Consider the following 18,556-nt stretch of genomic DNA (forward strand, 5'->3'; position numbering starts at 1 on the left):
TACCCTGTAACCTTCCCCTCACGAGACAGCCAGCCATTGCTGAAATTTGTTTATAGAGATACTTAAAGTGACTACAGTTGAGCACCCTCTCGTTTTTAAATGCTAGTAGGAATAGGAAAGCAGAATATTCACAGCATATCCTGATTGTTCCGTGGTGGTGGACAAAGAAGAAGATGCTTGGAATGACCACGTGAAGCAGCCCAAGATCGAGCAAGGACCGTGATGGGATGTAAATGCCAATGAAGGAAGACCTCAGAAACCTCTGCCCTCAACACGTATCAAAGGCCGTTGCAACCCATTGAGGCAATAGCTGTTCCTCTTTTCTCACCAGGAGGACGAACAAGTCATGGAGGCAGCACTAGAACAATGTCAGCATCTTCAGCTGGATCAAGATGATCACTCTATCAGAGAGACTCCTTTTAAAGTCAAATACCTGCCCTACAACTAGCCGGCTCTCGGGCCATTAGGATAGGAGCAGACCAGTGGGGGGAAGAGACCATCAGTACAGCTGATCTTACTCTCCAGTAGGGCCTTTGAAGAACCTGCAAGCTCCACCCTGCAGAAGCTTTGAATGAATTGGCATCCCTGTTCTGGAGTGTATCCAATCTGGAGAACTCTCTCAAGGCAAGGTGTTTTCTAATCCTCCTAAGCACAACTCAGATTTATGCTTTCTCTTCTGGAACTTTGCAAATGCTCAAAAAAAAAAAAATTCTAACAGCTAATTTCTCACTCTTTTTTTACATGGCAAACCTGAGCAACCTGAAAAAGTGGGAAAACAGGTTCCACCCTCAGCAGCAGCTGAGAACAATTTTTATTATTTTATGTAACTCATTACATGCTTATTCCACACCATTCCTTTCAATGCAAAGGAAACACAACGTGGGCAATGCCCAGCTGAGGGTCTCCCCAAGACCCGGGCCTTGACTGGCCCATTTGAACCTGGCTAACTGGCCCAGAGGTAATGCCCTGGTGGTCATGATGGCCGAGGGGAATTCCCCATAGGCCAGTGACCACACAGGTCTAGCTAGCGGTGGAGAGCGAGGGTCCGCAACAGATGCCCCCTGGGGAAGTGGTGAGCATCCATTATGCATCATGTGCAGATGAAAACAGCAACAGTGAATACCAAAGATATGTGCTGGATTGGTTTTCGTCCCAGTCCATCTTTAGAAATGCATCAGCATACAAGTGAACAGATGCAAGCCTGTGCATCTTTAAACTATAGTTCCTTCACCTCTTTAGAGAATGTTGTTGCTTACTCCGATTAGTGAGTTCCAGACAACTTTGGAAAACTGAGGCAGTATGGAAAGAGTTTCTTTTTCTTAAATAGTGTATAAAAAGCACAGTATCATGAACATGACCAGAAAAATTGCCAACCCAGTTCTCCCTCCATCATCTTTCCCAATCGCATCACCAAAACAGAAGCCCCTATTCCTCACTCACTAGCTAACAACATCCCAAATCCATCAGTGTAACTCCATACCCAATCACTAAAATACTTGCGTCCAAGCTCCCACCGCCATCTTTCTCACACACCCAATCTCTGAAAGCTCATCACACATTTCTTAAACTACACCATCTTCCACCAACAACATTGGCACCAAACTCTCCCTCCCGCCTTGTCCCATATAAAATCTAACTGCAACAGTTACTGCTTTAAGCCCTTAAGATGGGCTTCAGAACAGCCCCAAAGTCTATCCAAGAGAGCTTTTAAGTTCTCTGCCTTGCTTGCCACGCAAGGACCTCTCAGCATGCCAGCTCTGGAAGGCTAGGGATACGCACATGAGATCTAGCAGGAACTCAAGACGGCCCCATGAGATCTCATGAGAGCATCCCAAAACCAGCATGCTAAGAGGGCCTTGCCTCCAAAACTAAAGGGGTCTTTTCAAGATGGGTCCACTTGAGTTACCTGGCATGAAAAGAGCTGGAGGGTTAGGGACGGTCACACAGAAGTGGCTCCAAGGGGGTCACACGACATCCATGAAACGTAACCCCCACATAAGATGGGGCCATACTGAAGAGTGGTACGTTGGTAGTTGAATGCTTTAGTTGTTGAACAAATCGGCTCCCAAACGTTGCAAAACCGAAAGTGAGTGTTCCGGTCTGCGAACGTTTTTTTGGAAGCCAAACGTTCGACAGGTGGTCCGCGGCTTCTGATTGACTGCAGGAAACTCCTGCAGCCAATCAGAAGCCGCGCCTTGGTTTTCGATCCATTTCGGGAGTCGAACAGACTCCCGGAATGGATTAAATTTGAGAACCAAAGTACGACTGTATACAGTGAAGTTGTTAGTCTCTAAGATGCCACAAGATTCTTTGGTTCACTTTGTAGAACAAGATAAACATCAACAAGATTTTGCTTTACTGCTTTAAGCCTTGCCCCTTCTGACTAACCAAATAATTCCCTCTGCTTCTATAAGTTGATGAGGCAACTTAAGCAATGGCATATATCCGTGTTACAGCTCCATAACAGGAGGGCACATTTGCACACATGGGTACAGAAGGTAATTTCAATGTGTACGCGCAAGGTGGGGGGAAAATAGTAGACAGCAACTTAAGCTTAGCCAGTTTTGCAAGTTTTATTGTCTGAACCGTGGGCAGAAGGTACACTGACCAAGAGAATCACACAAACACGATTCTCTTTCCAATTTGTCGGAGTTCACACTTCAGCTTTACAAACAAAAAGAAAAAGAAAAAAAATGCTCTGAAGCCTACGAATTGATTTTTTGCACAAACCCATCGTTCTTGGTAGGTGGTTTATGTGAAATTAACTGAGTTTGTTTCAAACTAAGTTCCATAGTTTGAAATGCCATTAAAACTTCTGCCTAACCACCCTACCCCCCAGCAAAATAAAATAACAACATGCATTCAAGTGTGGTATGAGGGGGTGGAGGAACAAACTCGCTGTACTGCACACAAGCACTAGAAATTAATGGATTGCATGTAAATCTAGACTCAGAGAGCCACTGTCAGTAGTTCCATAGACTGCACTGCACTAGACAAAACAAAGGTCTGACCCCCTGTAAAAGTGTTGAATATGTTTACTTCATATGTTCAAAACAGCAATTTTCAAACCTGCCATAATTGCATTTAAGAAGCAAAGCTATTTTGCCTAAAGACTGCAGGAAGGCTTGTTCTGACCCCTTTATTTTACTTGTTTGACTAGAAACTTTTATTTTAAGGGAGAAATGAAAACATTAAGTTCAGAGCTTTGGGATTATTCTGCTCACCAAAAACTGAATATGTGTAATGGACAAAATAAGGTTGGAGGATCCTGGTCACAAATGGGAAAATAGCAATCTGGGTAGTCAACTAAATTACTGCGCAAGTGGAAAAACTTTCCCTTCCATAAAGGGGCTTTCTCCCTCTCTGTGCCCTGTGCCATTCTCATGTCTGCTACAAAGGGTTAGGGGCAAGGCTTTCTTTCCAGCCAGAACTCAGTTCCAGCACCTCTCAGAGAATTAGGGAGAAATTCATGGCGAGTTCCAGCACCTCTTTTTCTAGAAAAAAAGCACTGGTTAGGGGAACACCTAAAACACATTTAGGGAGTGTTTTACAGTGGTGGTGGGAAAACAGTCCCTTGTGTGCAAGAATAAATCGTTTCACTGATGGAACGAACATTCACCTTAAGTGCTATCTCATGTTTCATTCCCATATGGCAAACAAAAATTGCAGAATTTAATACAAGTTTTCCAAAATAACGTAATTTGGAATGCAACTTCCTACTTGCCCCCCGCCCCTTTTCCAATAGCAAACAAGCTTCCATTAACCAGAATCTCGGTGAAACTATAACTGAGGCATATGCTACTCCACAAGAACAAATTGAAACTGCAGCTTACCCTAATCACAACTGCGCTTGCCAGAACAAAATAGGTTACCGACCAATTATACACTCTTAACCATTAACAGTACGATCTTTGTTCTCAAACAATGTTCAATTGCAAAACGGCCTAGAACTCATTTTTACCTGGTGGATTCTTGGCAGGATCATTGTGGCTTGGACTTCCTGATTGTCCAGAATCTGAAAAGAAATTGAAGAAACATATCAGCAACTTGCTACTGATTTGTCCTGGGTTAGTTTTCTTTGAACCAACACGATCTGTATTATTTGCATTTTAAAGAGCTCATTCACACGCCTTTCCGCAAACAGCAATCTGTTGGCGTGCTCTGGGATAACTCTGCATACTTAGCCACATATGCATTCTACAAATCATTAAAATACACTGGGTTGGGCTGGTTTTTTTGTATTTGCAAATCTCATGAAAGAAAAAATTATTATTGAAAACTCCCCAATTACAAAGAAAAGAAAAGTAAGTAAGTAAGAAAGAAAGAAAGATCCCAGCAACTTCGTTGAAGAGAGGAAGAAAAGAAACCACAGCATTTGATAGAGTTTGGAACTATTGTTCCACATTCCAAATATTTTAAGGCTGCAATCCTATTCATGCTAGCCTTGCAGCTAGCACCATTAATCTAAAAGAAGGTAACTTTCTGACGAGATGTGCATAGGATTGTGGTGTAAGAAACCAAATATTGGAACGAGAATTTTATTTATCACATTCACATCCCACCTTCCCTCTTTATTTATTTTTTAATTCTCACAACAACTACAACCCTGAGAAATAAGCGAAGTTGAGAGATAGTGACTTGCCCAAGGTCGCCCAGTGAACTTCACTGCTGAATAGGTATCTGAACCTGGATATTCTCAATCCATGTCTGGCTACATCACACTGGCCCAGTTCACACCTCATATTAAACCATACTTTGAAACGAGCCATGGTTTAAGAAGAGTGCTGGTGCACATTGCTCAAACGTTCTTACGGCACTCCTCGCCCAGTCCTGCTGCACTGCAGAGAAACAAGCAAGGATCTGCTTTGCTGTGCCATTCAAACCCCGTCGACTGGTTTGTTTCCTCCAAACAAACCAAGCCGTAAGCTAAGAACAAACCCATGGCATGTTTGGAGAAAACAAATCACAAGTCCAGGTTCTGGTGACCTGAGAAGTCAGGCACTGGATTGTTTCGTCTGCAACACAGCAGGAGAGAGAAAGAAGAGCCAAAGGAGTTGCATACTTCTGGTTTCAAATAAACTATGGTGTGCATAAGAACTATGATTTAATGGGACATGAGCATCATGCAACTGACTGTGGGGATGTTTCTGGAAATGCAAATACCAGCTTTGGAGAATGGATTTTGTCAGAACCATGGCAGGGAGAGAAATAATTCAACTTTCCTTACCCACCTCCCTTACACTGCTATTTACATAACAAAAGCATGCATATTAATTGCATTCAGGTAAACCTTGCATCTAGTTTGGGCCTATCTAGAGGCTTCAGGCCAAGTATGACCCCTTGTATTTGCCGCTCCCAACAGCCAACCGAGAGATAAGAAGAAGAGAAGAAGAGTTTGGATTTGATACCCCGCTTTATCACTACCCAAAGGAGTCTCAAAGCGGCTAACATTCTCCTTTCCCTTCCTCCCCCACAACAAACACTTTGTGAGGTGAGTGAGGCTGAGAGACTTCAGAGAAGTGTGACTAGCCCAAGGTCACCCAGCAGCTGCATGTGGAGGACCGGAGACGCGAACCCGGTTCACCAGATTACGAGTCTACCGCTCTTAACCACTACACCACACTGGCTCTCAGTGTGGATGTGACAAAGGGACCTGTTGACAGTCTGAGAAAAGGACAGGACAATCTCTCAAAGTTACCCTCCACTAAAATGTGTTTCTGACTGAAATCTAGAGACAGCTCAGTAACAGAATGACATGCCCAATTTAAAATTTAAGGGCTTTAAAAAAGGACAAGAATCCAGTATAATAAATCCACTATAGATTTCAAATTTCCAACTGCATACTCACTACATGCTAAATTTATAAAGTAACCAAAAATATGCCAGTGCAACTCCCCTTCCACTGTATGAATTTAGAAATCAACAAACCAGCGAGCTTTCACCCAATTTTGTACTTTCTTTAAAAAATGAGTTAAACAACACTTCATCCAAGGTAGAAGGATGTTGCGGGGACCTGCTTAACTATAAAAGGAGGCAACTCAAATGCTAGGTAATTGAAAACACAAAGGAAATCTGTGTTTAAGTTCGACCTAATTATAATGCAAAACTGAGAAAATTGTCAAAAGCTGCATTAAACATTATCTGCAGTTTCATCGTGGGCAACACATTTAATGTCTTAAAGTGGGATCAAGCCTCGTGATACAGATTTACTATGGAAGGTGTCAAATTTTACAATCCAAGGATACAGCCCTGCATGTGTTCATTGCAAATTACCATACAAGGTTGGTTATTTTTTTTGCTAGTGCACCTGAAGTAATCATGCTACCAGATTACCTCGACCAATTTCAGTCTGAGTTCAGGTCTGGTTATGGGACTGAATCAGCCTTGGACATGGATGATCTTCATCAGGAGGAGGGCAGAAGGAGAGTTCTCAAAAATGGCTTTCGATACGATTGAGAGTATGAATACTAAAGTTGCGAAGTCATTTTGGATCTTAATTCAGGGAGCAATGGGTGCTCATGGTTATTTAAACTGCATTCGATTCCATCTGTTTCCTTGCTCAAAACACTTCTACACTTAAACATAACTACATATATAAGCTGAACCCAAATAATTCACATTTAATGTCAATTCTGTATAACAGCCATCCAAACTGGCATAGGACTTTAGCAGGTTTTTATATATTAGCTCACAATGGTCTGTCAAAAGTCTGTGAATGCATTAGCCAATTCTTTTTTTCTTGTAGCCAGATGCGATCCAGAGCATGCCAAGTTTTTGCCTTCTTGGCTGAAGCTAGACCTGACTGTAGACCCATCTGCTTAAACCTGGGACTCCCTTGATCATATATCAAGTAGAGGAAAGGTGTTCCAACTGAGAAAACCAAAAGGATGCACAGATTAGGGGGAAAGAGCCTGTTCCTTCCCGTTGTTTGCCTCCCCACACTTTGCCATTACAGGCTCTTTTCCCCAGTTGGGTTTCCATCCAACACTTAAGCCCAGCTGGGGGGTGGGGGGTGGGGAGGAGTTCAGAGACTGAACTTACAGAAAGGTATGCTCTCAGAATCAGACTCCACTAACACTCCTTTGCTTTATTTCTGACCCAGAAATAGGAACCTCACCATGTTTATTCAGCAGCACGTCTGTACTTAACAGAAGTAAGACCATTCACCATTGTTCTGTTCTGTTTCAAGTGGGAACCAAACCTTCTGCAACACTACACAAATGTGTTTCAGAAAGTAACAGTTGCCCACGCTGTATGGTAAAAATTGATGTTGCCTTCTGAAACACCTTTATTTATTAAATTTATACCCTCAGTCTCCCTCCCCTCCAGCGGAACCCAGGGTGGAAACACCTCCCCCCCCCCCAGTTTTCAATTTAACAACAATAATCACCCCTAATTTCGACTTCCCTCCTCTCCTTCTCCTTCTCTGGTTACATAATGAAATTCGTTTAATTAAACTGCAACACCCCCTTAACAACTCTTTTTTTAGTTCTACTTTTCCCCCAAGATAACCTTTTAGCTGCTTGATTTCAAATTAATCCTGCCAATGTGTCCAGTCATTTACAATGATTCTTTAAATAATCAACATAATTTTGCCATTCTTTAACAAAAACACTTTCTTCTTGATTTCTTATTCTTCCCATAAGTTTTGCCATTTCTGCATATTCCATTAGTTTGGCTTGTCACTCTTCCTTGGTTGGGGCAGTATCTTCTTCCCATCTCCCAGGGGAGGCAACACCTAATGCGATCTCACTGCTGTGAGCTGTATCACATGCAGATCTCCCCAGGCCCCAAAATCCAGGCACCATCCTTTGGGAAAATTCGATCTTATAGTGCCAAGAAGGTATGTCATTTATGACACAGTCTGAAGACACATCATTTCACCTTAGACCTTTGCGGAGAACTGAAAATGCCTAGGTAAAACTGAATTTCCTCTAGCATACAAACATACTGAGATATGCTGGCTACCTGTCTCCCTTATTGGATTCTTCAAAATACTTAGGACCAGTGCTATTTTTCGAGAGAAAGAGGTGCCAGAGCTCACCCATGAACTTCTTCCTTGTTCTCTTAGAATGACAAGGGCATCCACCTGGAAGGTGCCAGAATTGAGCTCCAGTGAGTTCTGGCAAAAAGCCATGCTTAGGATTTATTTTATTCCAAGTATTTTTAATTTAAATAGGGTCGAACTTTAGAGAAGGGATTCCAGATGTTCTCTCTCTCTCTCTCCCTCTCATTTTTATCTCCCATCATAAACCCTCCTGCTGGAAGTCCATTTGGCAGAAGCCACCAAGCATCTAACCACGCTTGCGTCAAGTCATTGTGTTGCTGCCTACCTTTTTCAGAGTTGCAAACTCAAAACAGTAACCTGGGTCTTACACCGTTCACTGAAAACTAAAGTGACCCTGGTGTTGTTGGGGGGGGGGGTTGTGTGTGTGTGTATTTGAAGCTCAATGGTTTTAAAACACCTCTGGCCACATCTCTTCTGCAGTTCCACCAACAGCTTTCACAGCGGCAGCTTATTCTCCTTATGCCATTTGCCAAGCTAGCCATTGTCAAAACTGTTCACTTTTCTACAGAGAGCTTTTAATTAAGTAAATAAAAGTGGCAATTAAATCAACATTATGTAATGTGTTTTTGATTTGTAATCTCATTTAAATTAATTAACTGACTCAGCCCTTGCTTAGTTTTTTAACTGCCCTACTTAAGAAGAAGCAGAGCAGTGGGAGTAAATTCAGTTTTCATATACATGAAAAGAAATTAATGGAACTACAAAAGCTTATTAGAATTCATATCCCACAAAGCAAACTTTTCAGTGTTGAGCGCCGTTTATGGGGTTTGTCAAAATGTTAATCCTTGCTTGTTAATTTTAAAATAGTGTCTGTGCCACGTTGTGTTGCTGGGTTTTAATGGGATACATTTTTACTAAGATATGTGTTGTTGTTTTTTAAGATCATAAAAATAGCCTGGTAGGAATGGTCCACTCAGTCCAGTAACAAGCAGAATCTAAGCAAAATAACTCTCCCCCCCCCCCGCCCGCCATGGTTTCCTGCAACTGGTAAAATTTTGAACTTAAGAAGAAGAAGAAGAGTTTGGATTTGATATCCCGCTTTATCACTACCCAAAGGAGTCTCAAAGCGGCTAACATTCTCCTTTCCCTTCCTCCCTCACAACAAACACTCTGTGAGGTGAGTGGGGCTGAGAGACTTCAAAGAAGTGTGACTAGCCCAAGGTCACACAGAAGCTGCATGTGGAGGAGCGGGGACGTGAACCCGGTTCACCAGATTATGAGTCTACCGCTCTTAACCACTACACCACACTGGCTCTTGAAATGCATACGTTTTTCATGGGTCTGAAATAAAACTTCAAATCTCATGTAACAATCTCTTCTCTGACATGGGGCTTAATGAAAGATTTACACAGGTCTCCTGCTACATGTGAAAAGATGTGAAAGCATAAAGTTTGTTTGCAAAACTTGCTAGAATCCAAATGAAAATGGGTGACTGATGTTTAATCTTGGCCATCTGAGAAATATCGCATAGTTTCTACTATGGCCTGATCTATGGCCTCTTAGAAAGTAAGCAATCTTTTATATTCAGGGATATAACGAATTTGTGACATGTTTTTAGAAAGGGAGATCTGGAGTGCTATCATACCAAAAGACTTAATTAGGAGAGAGGAAGTGAATGGCTAGAAACTCAAAGAGCACATACATTTATCAGATATGGTATGGAGAAATTTAGCTGAACCAAAATAATGTGTGGAATTTAATTACAAATTGTTCCATCAAAAACAAGTCCATGCATTTTGTCGGAAACAAGAATCTGGATTCAAAAGGGTACTTTCCCATACAAGAAGACCTCTTCACTCACAGAAGAACGGCATTACAACTTCTTATTTGTGCACCGGATCAGAAAAGCAAAACTTACCCCTAAAACTTTCTCCCACTTGTGCATAAGAGTGAACTGCTATAGAACCAATACATCATTAGAGGGCTTATTGTTACTTGTGTTGGTTGAGCAATTACGCCTTAATTCTTTGGGCTGCATCCAAAGATCCATGAGTAGAAGATTCCAGGATCTAGTCTGGAGGCAAGTGAGGACACTGCCTTGCAGAAGCTAAGCAGGTCTAAGTCTGGTTAGTACCTGGATGCAGGCCCAAACAGAGGGGGGGTCATATGGGCCACTTGACCCACGCCTCCGATTCCAAAGGGAGCCTCGGTCAGCATATTCACAATCGCTCACCATTATTTAAATGTAAATATTTAAAATAATCCTTTTACCTATGTATTTTTTAAAAGCACTATTGGTATATCTATATTTTCCATTTTGTCTTTATATGCAGATACAGTTCAAGCCTTGAAATCCCCAGGGTAAAAAAGGGGGGGCACATTATCTACCTGGCCCGGGCCTCTGCCTGGCTCTGCAAGGGCCTGTCTGGATGGGAATCCAGCTGCCTTGGGTTCCATGATGACAGAAAGGAAGGGCATAAGTGGAACAAATAATGTTAATAACTATGAATAAATAAACAGTGTAAAAATCAAATGCAGTGGTACCTTGGTTCTCAAACGCCTTGGTACTCAAACAACCTGGAACCCAAACACTGCAAACCCGGAAGTAAGTGTTCCGGTTTGCGAACTTTTTTTTGGAAGCCGAACGTACTCCGTTTTGAGTGCCACACTTCCATTTTGAGTGTTACACTGAAGTCTGCCTGTTTTTGCTATTTATTTTGGGTTTTTGTTTTTGCGATTCTTTCGTTTTTGTGACTGCGTGGAACCCAGTTCAGCTACAGATTGATTGTGTGACTGCAGTACATTGATTATTGCTTTCATTTTATGGATCAATGGTCTCGTTACATACCAGTAGTAAAATTCATGTTAAACTGCTGTTTTAGGGGTTGTTTTTAAAAGTCTGGAATGGATTAATCCACTTTGCATTACTTTCTATGGGAAAGCGCGCCTTGGTTTTGGAACGCTTTGGTTTTGGAACAGACTTCCAGAACGGATTAAGTTTGAGAACCAAGGTACCAGTGTAGCACTGTTCTGAAAACACATACATTATCACTTACAGAAGCATTTGCACTATGCTGCAATAGGTAAGTTTCTTAGATTCTCACTGCATCCCCCATGACACATCTCATTCTTTTCCTGAACGCAGGGAAACAAGACGAATCAGCCCAGTTGGCCATTTAGGTCAATACTGGCAACACTGAGTGGCAGCAGTTTTCCAGGGATTCATCCAGGGGACATTCACAGCCCTACCTTGAGATGCTTCCAATCCCCTTTTAGACCATGCCATTCAACATGAAAAAATCAGGGGTGGAGAAGGCAGGGGGGACATGCAGGGCCCCACTGTTGCACCATGGACACTATTTAGGAGCTGCTGAGCAGAGCTCAAGTGCCCCCAGAGATTTTAAAGTCACAAAATATGCAGGCAAGAAAGCATGTAGATATAAGCTGTAAAACCTTAAAACGTGCCTTTTTAAATTCCTTCCAAAATTTCCCACTTCCCCAGCATAGAAAAAAGACCACAAGTTTGTTGAAGTTAAAAATACACATTATGAATCACCCTGTAGTTTACTTACAAACTCTCCAAAGGTCAGATTCATGTGTTTTCCCATACATCAGTCAGAAAAGTTGCACAGGCAATAATCCTTAGCTTAGTTGCAAGGAAAAAAGTTCCTAGATTACGTGGGAGATTGCACTCAAACATAACTACGCACAACCGCTAGTTCGTGTATGAAGGGAATAAGCACCGGAGAGTTGTATTGCTAAACAGACTCAGTTAGGTCATGCCCCCTCACCTTAGAGAGGAAGTGAAGCTTCTTCCCCTGTCTTTCTCACTCTTTCTCCTCATCATGTAACTAAGAAGCTTGCTCCTGAGTTTACAGCACATGTTTAGGTCCGGGTCAGCTCTGCAGTTACCTAAAGCGAGTATGAGTAAAATTCTTCTTGCTCTCACCTGAAAAACATCCTCTCATGCTGCCACCGGAAGGGTTTTTAATTCCTGGTGAACTCTAGCAAGGACATCTCCATTTGCAGAGCTCTTTGATGTGTAAAAAAGAGTAATACAAAGAATTGCTGGTTCCAGCAAGACAGAACCCATCATAGTTGAGCTTTTTCCTTTAAAGGCCCTTCAAGTTAACCGCACAGCACTTTGTATGCAATTATAATAAACCAAAGGGGGTTTGTTAAGTATGGCAAGGACAGCTGGATTGGGGGAGGAAGAAATGGAATAATTGCATGGCGAAAACAAAATATGCATGCAGTCTTCCTAGCCTACGTGGAAAACCTAGTCTGAAGATGCAATTGCTTTTGAATTCACTTGTGCATGTTTGGGAAGATGTTATTGCTACCCTCTAATGTGTCGTCTCATAAAGTTGGGGGTCTCTCTTTCACAGCATATACTAGAATACTGACAGTGGAGTGTGACCCAGCTTTTCCCCCTCCAAAAACTCTCCCATCCCACCTACTAGATTTTGCTCCTCTCCACTGAGGCAAAAATACAAAAGAAGAAATTAAAAACCTGGTTTTTTTCTCATGTGATGCTAAGTATCAGGTAGCAGAAGAAATATAATCATAAGCTAGTCACTGGTTCATAGGACAAGATTCCTGGACATTTAAGAACATAAAAACAGCCCTGCTCGATCAGACCAAGAGAACTTCCAAGACAGCATTTTGTTCTCACAGGGGCCAACTAAATGCCTATGGGAAGCCGGCAAAAAAGACCTGGGTACAACAACACTTGTGGAAGGGCCATAGCTCATTGGTAGAGATTTGCATGCAGAAGATCCCAAGTTCGATCCCTGGTATCTCCAGGTAGGGCTTGGAGACAACCCTTTCTGAAACCCTAGAAAGCCACTGATGGTCAGCATGGACAAGACTAAGCCAGCTGAACCCGATGGCCTGACTCTGTAGCTTCCTATGTTCCTACGACTACCAGCAACTAAGATACAGAGGCGTATGTGTCTGAAATTGGAATTAGTAGTCCTCTTACCTGTAATTCTGCCACACCCTTTTTTATGGCAGAACTCGTACCAGGTGACAGTTCGGCTTCAGTTACAAGTCTCCGCATCCCCTCCCTTATGACACATGCATTCTACTTTTAATTCATCCTGTTCTCACAGAAGGAATCTCAGGCTTTTTCTTCCTTTCACAGCGGCTGCATATTTGTTGTCCTGAGACAGTCTTCTTTGTGCCTCCCTAAACTTCTTCACCAACCTGGGGCTAGTTCTCAGTTTGCTGGAACAGTCACTGATATGCAGGCTGGGAACCCAGGGCAGTTGTACTTCCAGCAGTCTCTCAACCAGTGCATGATCTGATTGAAGTAGAATCTCTCTTGCTGAAAGTTACTGGTATCAACTGAGATTATGTGAGATAATAGGGAAACACATGTGAAACAATATCCTCTTGTGTTTATTAACCGGAGTGGGGAATGGAGGGTAGGCAGGTGTGTGACATCAGGTGATTCAAATGTAAACCCTTCCTTCTTGTTTCGCTGTCTTAGCTTTAACTCGAGCCACAGCTGTGAAGGAAGAATTGGGACTGTACTCTAAGTGTGTCCCAGCTCATCCTTTCTGGCTCAAATTGGGCGCTTTTTGAATTTGTCACCTTCTTTTGCCATTCGCTGTTATCAAACTAAGGTGCGCACACATAGCAGACACACACTCCACAGGAAACCAATCCTTCGCCCTTCAAAATATTCCCTGCGAAAATTACACTTTATACTAGCACACGGAACAATCCCCCAAAGCCATCTTGGCTCTCCTAATGACTCTAAATATTTCCTCTGCAGAAGGAAATATATTGGAGGAACCTTTCCCAATAGTTATTTCACTTACAAATCCTTCAAATCCTGTCTTAAGGGCATATTTTTGGTATGAATCGGGTATGCCTGTGAACTGGATTCAAGAACTAAAGTATTTACCATCTCAAAAGAATGGCCAGACTGCCCAGGTAATGCGATCAGTGACCATTATCTGGTATCTTGTCAGCCTGGAAGCAAGCCACACTCTCAAATTTCTGTTGTAGACAGCCTCTTTCTGTGATGTATATATGATGCTTTTGCGGTGGCCTTTGGCTAAGGGGCTGGGCAATTTCTGAAGTCTTTAAAGCTCCTTGCACACCTCTGCTCTGGGTTCTTACCTCTTTGCAATGGGGGGACGACGACTCTGTTGCAACCGAAAACTAAAGATCTTCCTTTCTTGCTCTGGATCCTGCCTCCATCTATTCTTCTCTGCCTGACAAGGGACTTAGGGGACACTGGGTCCCTCAGTTGGGAGTTGGGCTTTAAGAGCCAACTTCATTTTTTTCTATAACACCCATCAGGGTACCAGATCCCGGGTGGGGGCTGGGAAGGATAAACGCCCAATGCCTGAGCCAAGGTCTCCCTACATCTGAATCTTAATAAAGTTGTGGCCAATTTTAATCCCACAGCACATTGTCTTGTGTCATTATTCTGCTCGGGGGTCGGTTGGGGGGGGGCTCCGCCTGTCCACGCAAAAGCTGACAAATTCAAGCAGGGGCTGGAAAGGAAGAACTCAGAGCTAACTCAGAGCTCAGTCTTCCTTTTTCATTTGATGGCTTCACCAAACCAATGCTTGATGCTAATGACACCAGGTGATGGTGTGGTTTTCGCCAATCAAAATCACTGGCCAAATGGGGAAGCCTGGTCCCCATTTGTGCTCCATTATGCTCACCACACAACCATTATAAACCAACAAAAATCTCCTCCTCCTTTGTGAGTTTACAGAATAAGTCCATTTTACAATTGCCTTATTACATTTTATTTCTCACTTTACCAGGTCCTTAAAGTGAAAAAGAAGCGGTAAATCTGTCTAAAGTTTTCAACCTCCTAGCCATTGACGTGATAAGAGAACCTCCAGCGCCTTAAATAGAGATCCTATATTTACCACTTTGGTTTGAAAATGTAATGTTGGGGTTTGAGAGTCAGCAGCTGGAAATCTGCTACAGGAAGAAAACGAACTAAGAAAATAATCCAGAAATTAAGGGGGGGGGGAGAGCAGATGTGAACAACAATTTTGACAGGTTGGTAGCTTAGAGCAATGTTTCTCAATCCAATGGGTGTGACACACAATAGAGATTCTTTTAGACACACCCCACAGGTGGAAGGAACAAAATACTCCAGACTTAAGAACCCTGGAGGGAGAAAAAGAAACTTCATTCTCGACATCGCACCCTGCCCTTTTCCTCTGTGATGAAGCCCGCCTTTGCTTCTTTCAGTAATATGCTGCTATAAAACTCTGCCGTGTGGTGGTTGTGTTCGTGGGGACAGGGAAAGCCCAGCAAAACCTTGATTCCAGGTCATTAAGAAGAAAATGTATTGGCTGCTATTACTGAACTGTAAGAAAGAATTGAAGATGGTGTAGCTGTAGAGAGTGAACAATGGAGAACTTGTGCAAAGGGTTCCAACAGTTTGTCCTGCTCTAGGAACGGAACATCCATTCCCAACATGGGGAACACTTGCTCTCCTAATATGTTGCTATACTCACCGCGAGTTTTTGGGTGGCTATACAGTGTTACCTTGGTTCTCAAACGCCTTGGTACTCAAACAACTTGGAACCCAAACACTGCAAACCCAGAAGTAAGTGTTCCGGTTTGTGAACTTTTTTTGGAAACCGAACTTGCTCAGTTTTGAGTGTTACACTGAGGTCTGACTGTTTTTGCTATTTATTTTGCATTTTATGTTTTTGCAGCTCTTTTTTGTGACTGTGTGGAACGCAGTTCAGCTATTGATTGCTTGATTGTGTGACTGCAGTTCGCTGCTTTCATTTTATGGATCTGCAGTTTACTGCTTTCATTTTATGGATCGATGGTCTCTTTAGATAGCAAAATTCATGTTAAATTGATGTTTTAGGGGTTGTTTTTAAAAGTCTGTAACAGATTAATCCATTTTGCATTACTTTCTATGGGAAAGCGCGCCTTGGTTTTGGAACGCTTTGGTTTTGGAACAGACTTCCGGAACAGATTAAGTTTGAGAACCAAGGTACCACTGTAATGAAGAATATGGTTCTGTGAAACTACAGGTGTTCATGGCCACTGGGACAAAGGCCAAAAATGTAAAGCTCTTTGTCTTTATCAATCTTACATTCTCTGGGAGCCTAGAGGCATGACCACCTTACTCTGAGCAAGATACGTTCATGTTGTCTTCAAACATCAGATTATCAGGCGTGGAAGTGAATATTCACATGTCCATATTTTGTAACATTAGCAGCATTTCAACACTAACAAAGCAAGTGCCTACTAGTCATTTGTGAATGTGCACTGCAATGAGTTCTTGCAAAAAACGAACAACACCAAAAAACACTAATCTAGGCTGCATCAACAGAAGTATACTGTCCAGGTCAAGGAAAGTAATAGAACCATTCTATTCTGCCTTGGTTAGACCCCACTTGGAGTACTGTGTCCAAATCTGGGCACCACAATTTAAGAAGATTTTTGACAAGCTGGAACGTGTGCAGAGGAGGACAGCCAAGCTAATCAAAGGTCTGGAAACCAAGCCTGATGAGGAACGGTTGAAGGAGCTGGGTATGTTTAGCCTGGAAAAGAGGCATCTGAGAGGATATATGATAGCCATCTTCAAATATCTCAAGGGCTGTCACATGGAAGAGGGGAAAAACTTGTATTCTCCTGCTCTGGAGGGTAGGACTCGAACCAATGCCTTCAAGTTACAAGAAAGGAGATTCTGACTAAACATCAGGAAGAAATTTCTGACGGTAAGAGCTGTTCGATAGTGGAACAGTCTCCCTCAGGAGGTTGTGGAGTCTTCTTCCTTGGAGGTTTTTAAACAGAGGTTGGGTTGCCATCTGTCTTGGACACCTTAGCTGAGATTCCTGCATTGCAAAGGGTTGGACCAGATGACCCTTGGGCCCCCTCCAGCTCTACAATTCTATGATATGTGATGCATTGGTAATGGGGTATAATTTGGGTCAGGGTTGCAGCAGTACTCTTGGCTGTGTATTTGCTGCAAAAATGATGGCCCAGCCCCTATTGTTTCCTACTGTGCACACAGAAGAGATTACCTAATTTGCAGAGCCATGAGGGGACATTGCCACATGCAACAGCTGCCCCTCACAGGTCCTGTGTTGTACCCCTAAATCGGCTGGAGAGGAAATTCTGTGCAAAGTATTTCTAATAATTTCCCTGATAAACGAAAGCAACTATGTACAGCGAAATGAACGCACATGAAGAAAACACAACTTAGCTTTAGTGGCAAAACATGCTACTATCTAGGTCAAAGTGTTCAAAGTCCCATCCTTTCAAAGGGGAACATTTTAAGAGATGTGCTAGATTCCCAGGCAAGCTGTTGGGATCTATCGGAGAAGTCTGTGAATTTCTATCTTATGAATCACATTTATTTGTATAATATGTCTTAACTCTGGAGCATTAGTATCAATCTTCAGATAAATTTCCATTTGTTTGTTCAACACACAATATTTACGGGAATAAAATGTAGAAACTAAGTGCAGAGATTTCATTCAGCTGCCCCCACCACATATGACTTGTTTGTATGCAGAGACTATGGGAACACTTTTATTCTCCTGGAAAGAGGGGTATTTGTTATGCCGTTTTCCTCCCACCCTGTCAGCAAATCAAGTATCACCCTCATGTAAATATAAACACAGAGTGTCAGGGATCAAGAAATGAAGACAATAAAAACAGTAAGTGAAAGCCAAGAAGCACATCCCCAGAGCAAACCGTTTATCAGCAAACAGAGCATCCCTTTAGTGCATGGGCAGGCAAACTAAGGCCCGGGGGCTGGATACAGCCCAACTGGCTTCTAAATCCAGCCCACAGACAGTCTGGGAATCACCAAGTTTTTACATGAGTAGAATGTATCTTTTTATTTAAAATGCAACTCTGGGTTATTTGTGGGGCCTGCCTGGTGTTTTTACATGAGTAGAATGTGTGCTTTTACTCAAAATGCAACTCTGGATTAAAACTCCGGGGGAAAAGAAATATAGTCCGGCCCCCCCCCCACAAGGTCTGAGGGACAGTGGACCGGCCCCCTGCTGAAAGAGTTTGCTGGCCCCTGCTTTAGTGGATATGAAACCTACAATGTGGGACTGTCAAGCCGGCAAGTGTAATTTGAGGACTAATTTGCAGTAGCACTTTGGGGACTTTTCCCTTTTTGTCCATGTAGGTGACATTTATTTTCCAGATTCAAGGTAACACATGCACGAACGGCTATTGTGAGGAACGTTTCATAATTATTCTCATTATTGGTAACATCAGGTGATACAAAACGCTTTTCAAAGGCATTTAAGGCTGGTGATTCGTTCATAAATGCAGGCAACCAGTTGATACGCTGGGCCAGGGTCAACTGCTGTGAAAAGGAAGAACAAGGATACAGATCTTCACTGGCAGAATTATAAATCATTAAATGTGTCAATACAAACAGAAGCTATAAATACTGCAGATGTTGCATAAGGGATTACTATGTAATGGAAATCAATAAGGTTTTGGAACGCAGAAATAAAGTAAACCACCAAACCATCAATTCTAGCATGTGTGGGGCCACCTAAATTATGTAATCAGGTA

At 42.5% G+C, this 18,556-nt stretch overlaps 1 protein-coding gene across 1 annotated transcript in view; it reads right to left on the reverse strand.

The window, feature by feature from the left end:
* Positions 1-18,556, reverse strand: part of NFIB (nuclear factor I B) — a 296,512-nt gene that overhangs the window by 87,704 nt on the left and 190,252 nt on the right. The window contains 1 exon segment of the mRNA XM_033172714.1: positions 3,962-4,015. Within this exon segment, the coding sequence (XP_033028605.1) occupies positions 3,962-4,015 (54 nt within the window).

Source organism: Lacerta agilis, chromosome 16, assembly GCF_009819535.1.
Source record: "Lacerta agilis isolate rLacAgi1 chromosome 16, rLacAgi1.pri, whole genome shotgun sequence".
NCBI lineage: Eukaryota > Metazoa > Chordata > Lepidosauria > Squamata > Lacertidae > Lacerta > Lacerta agilis.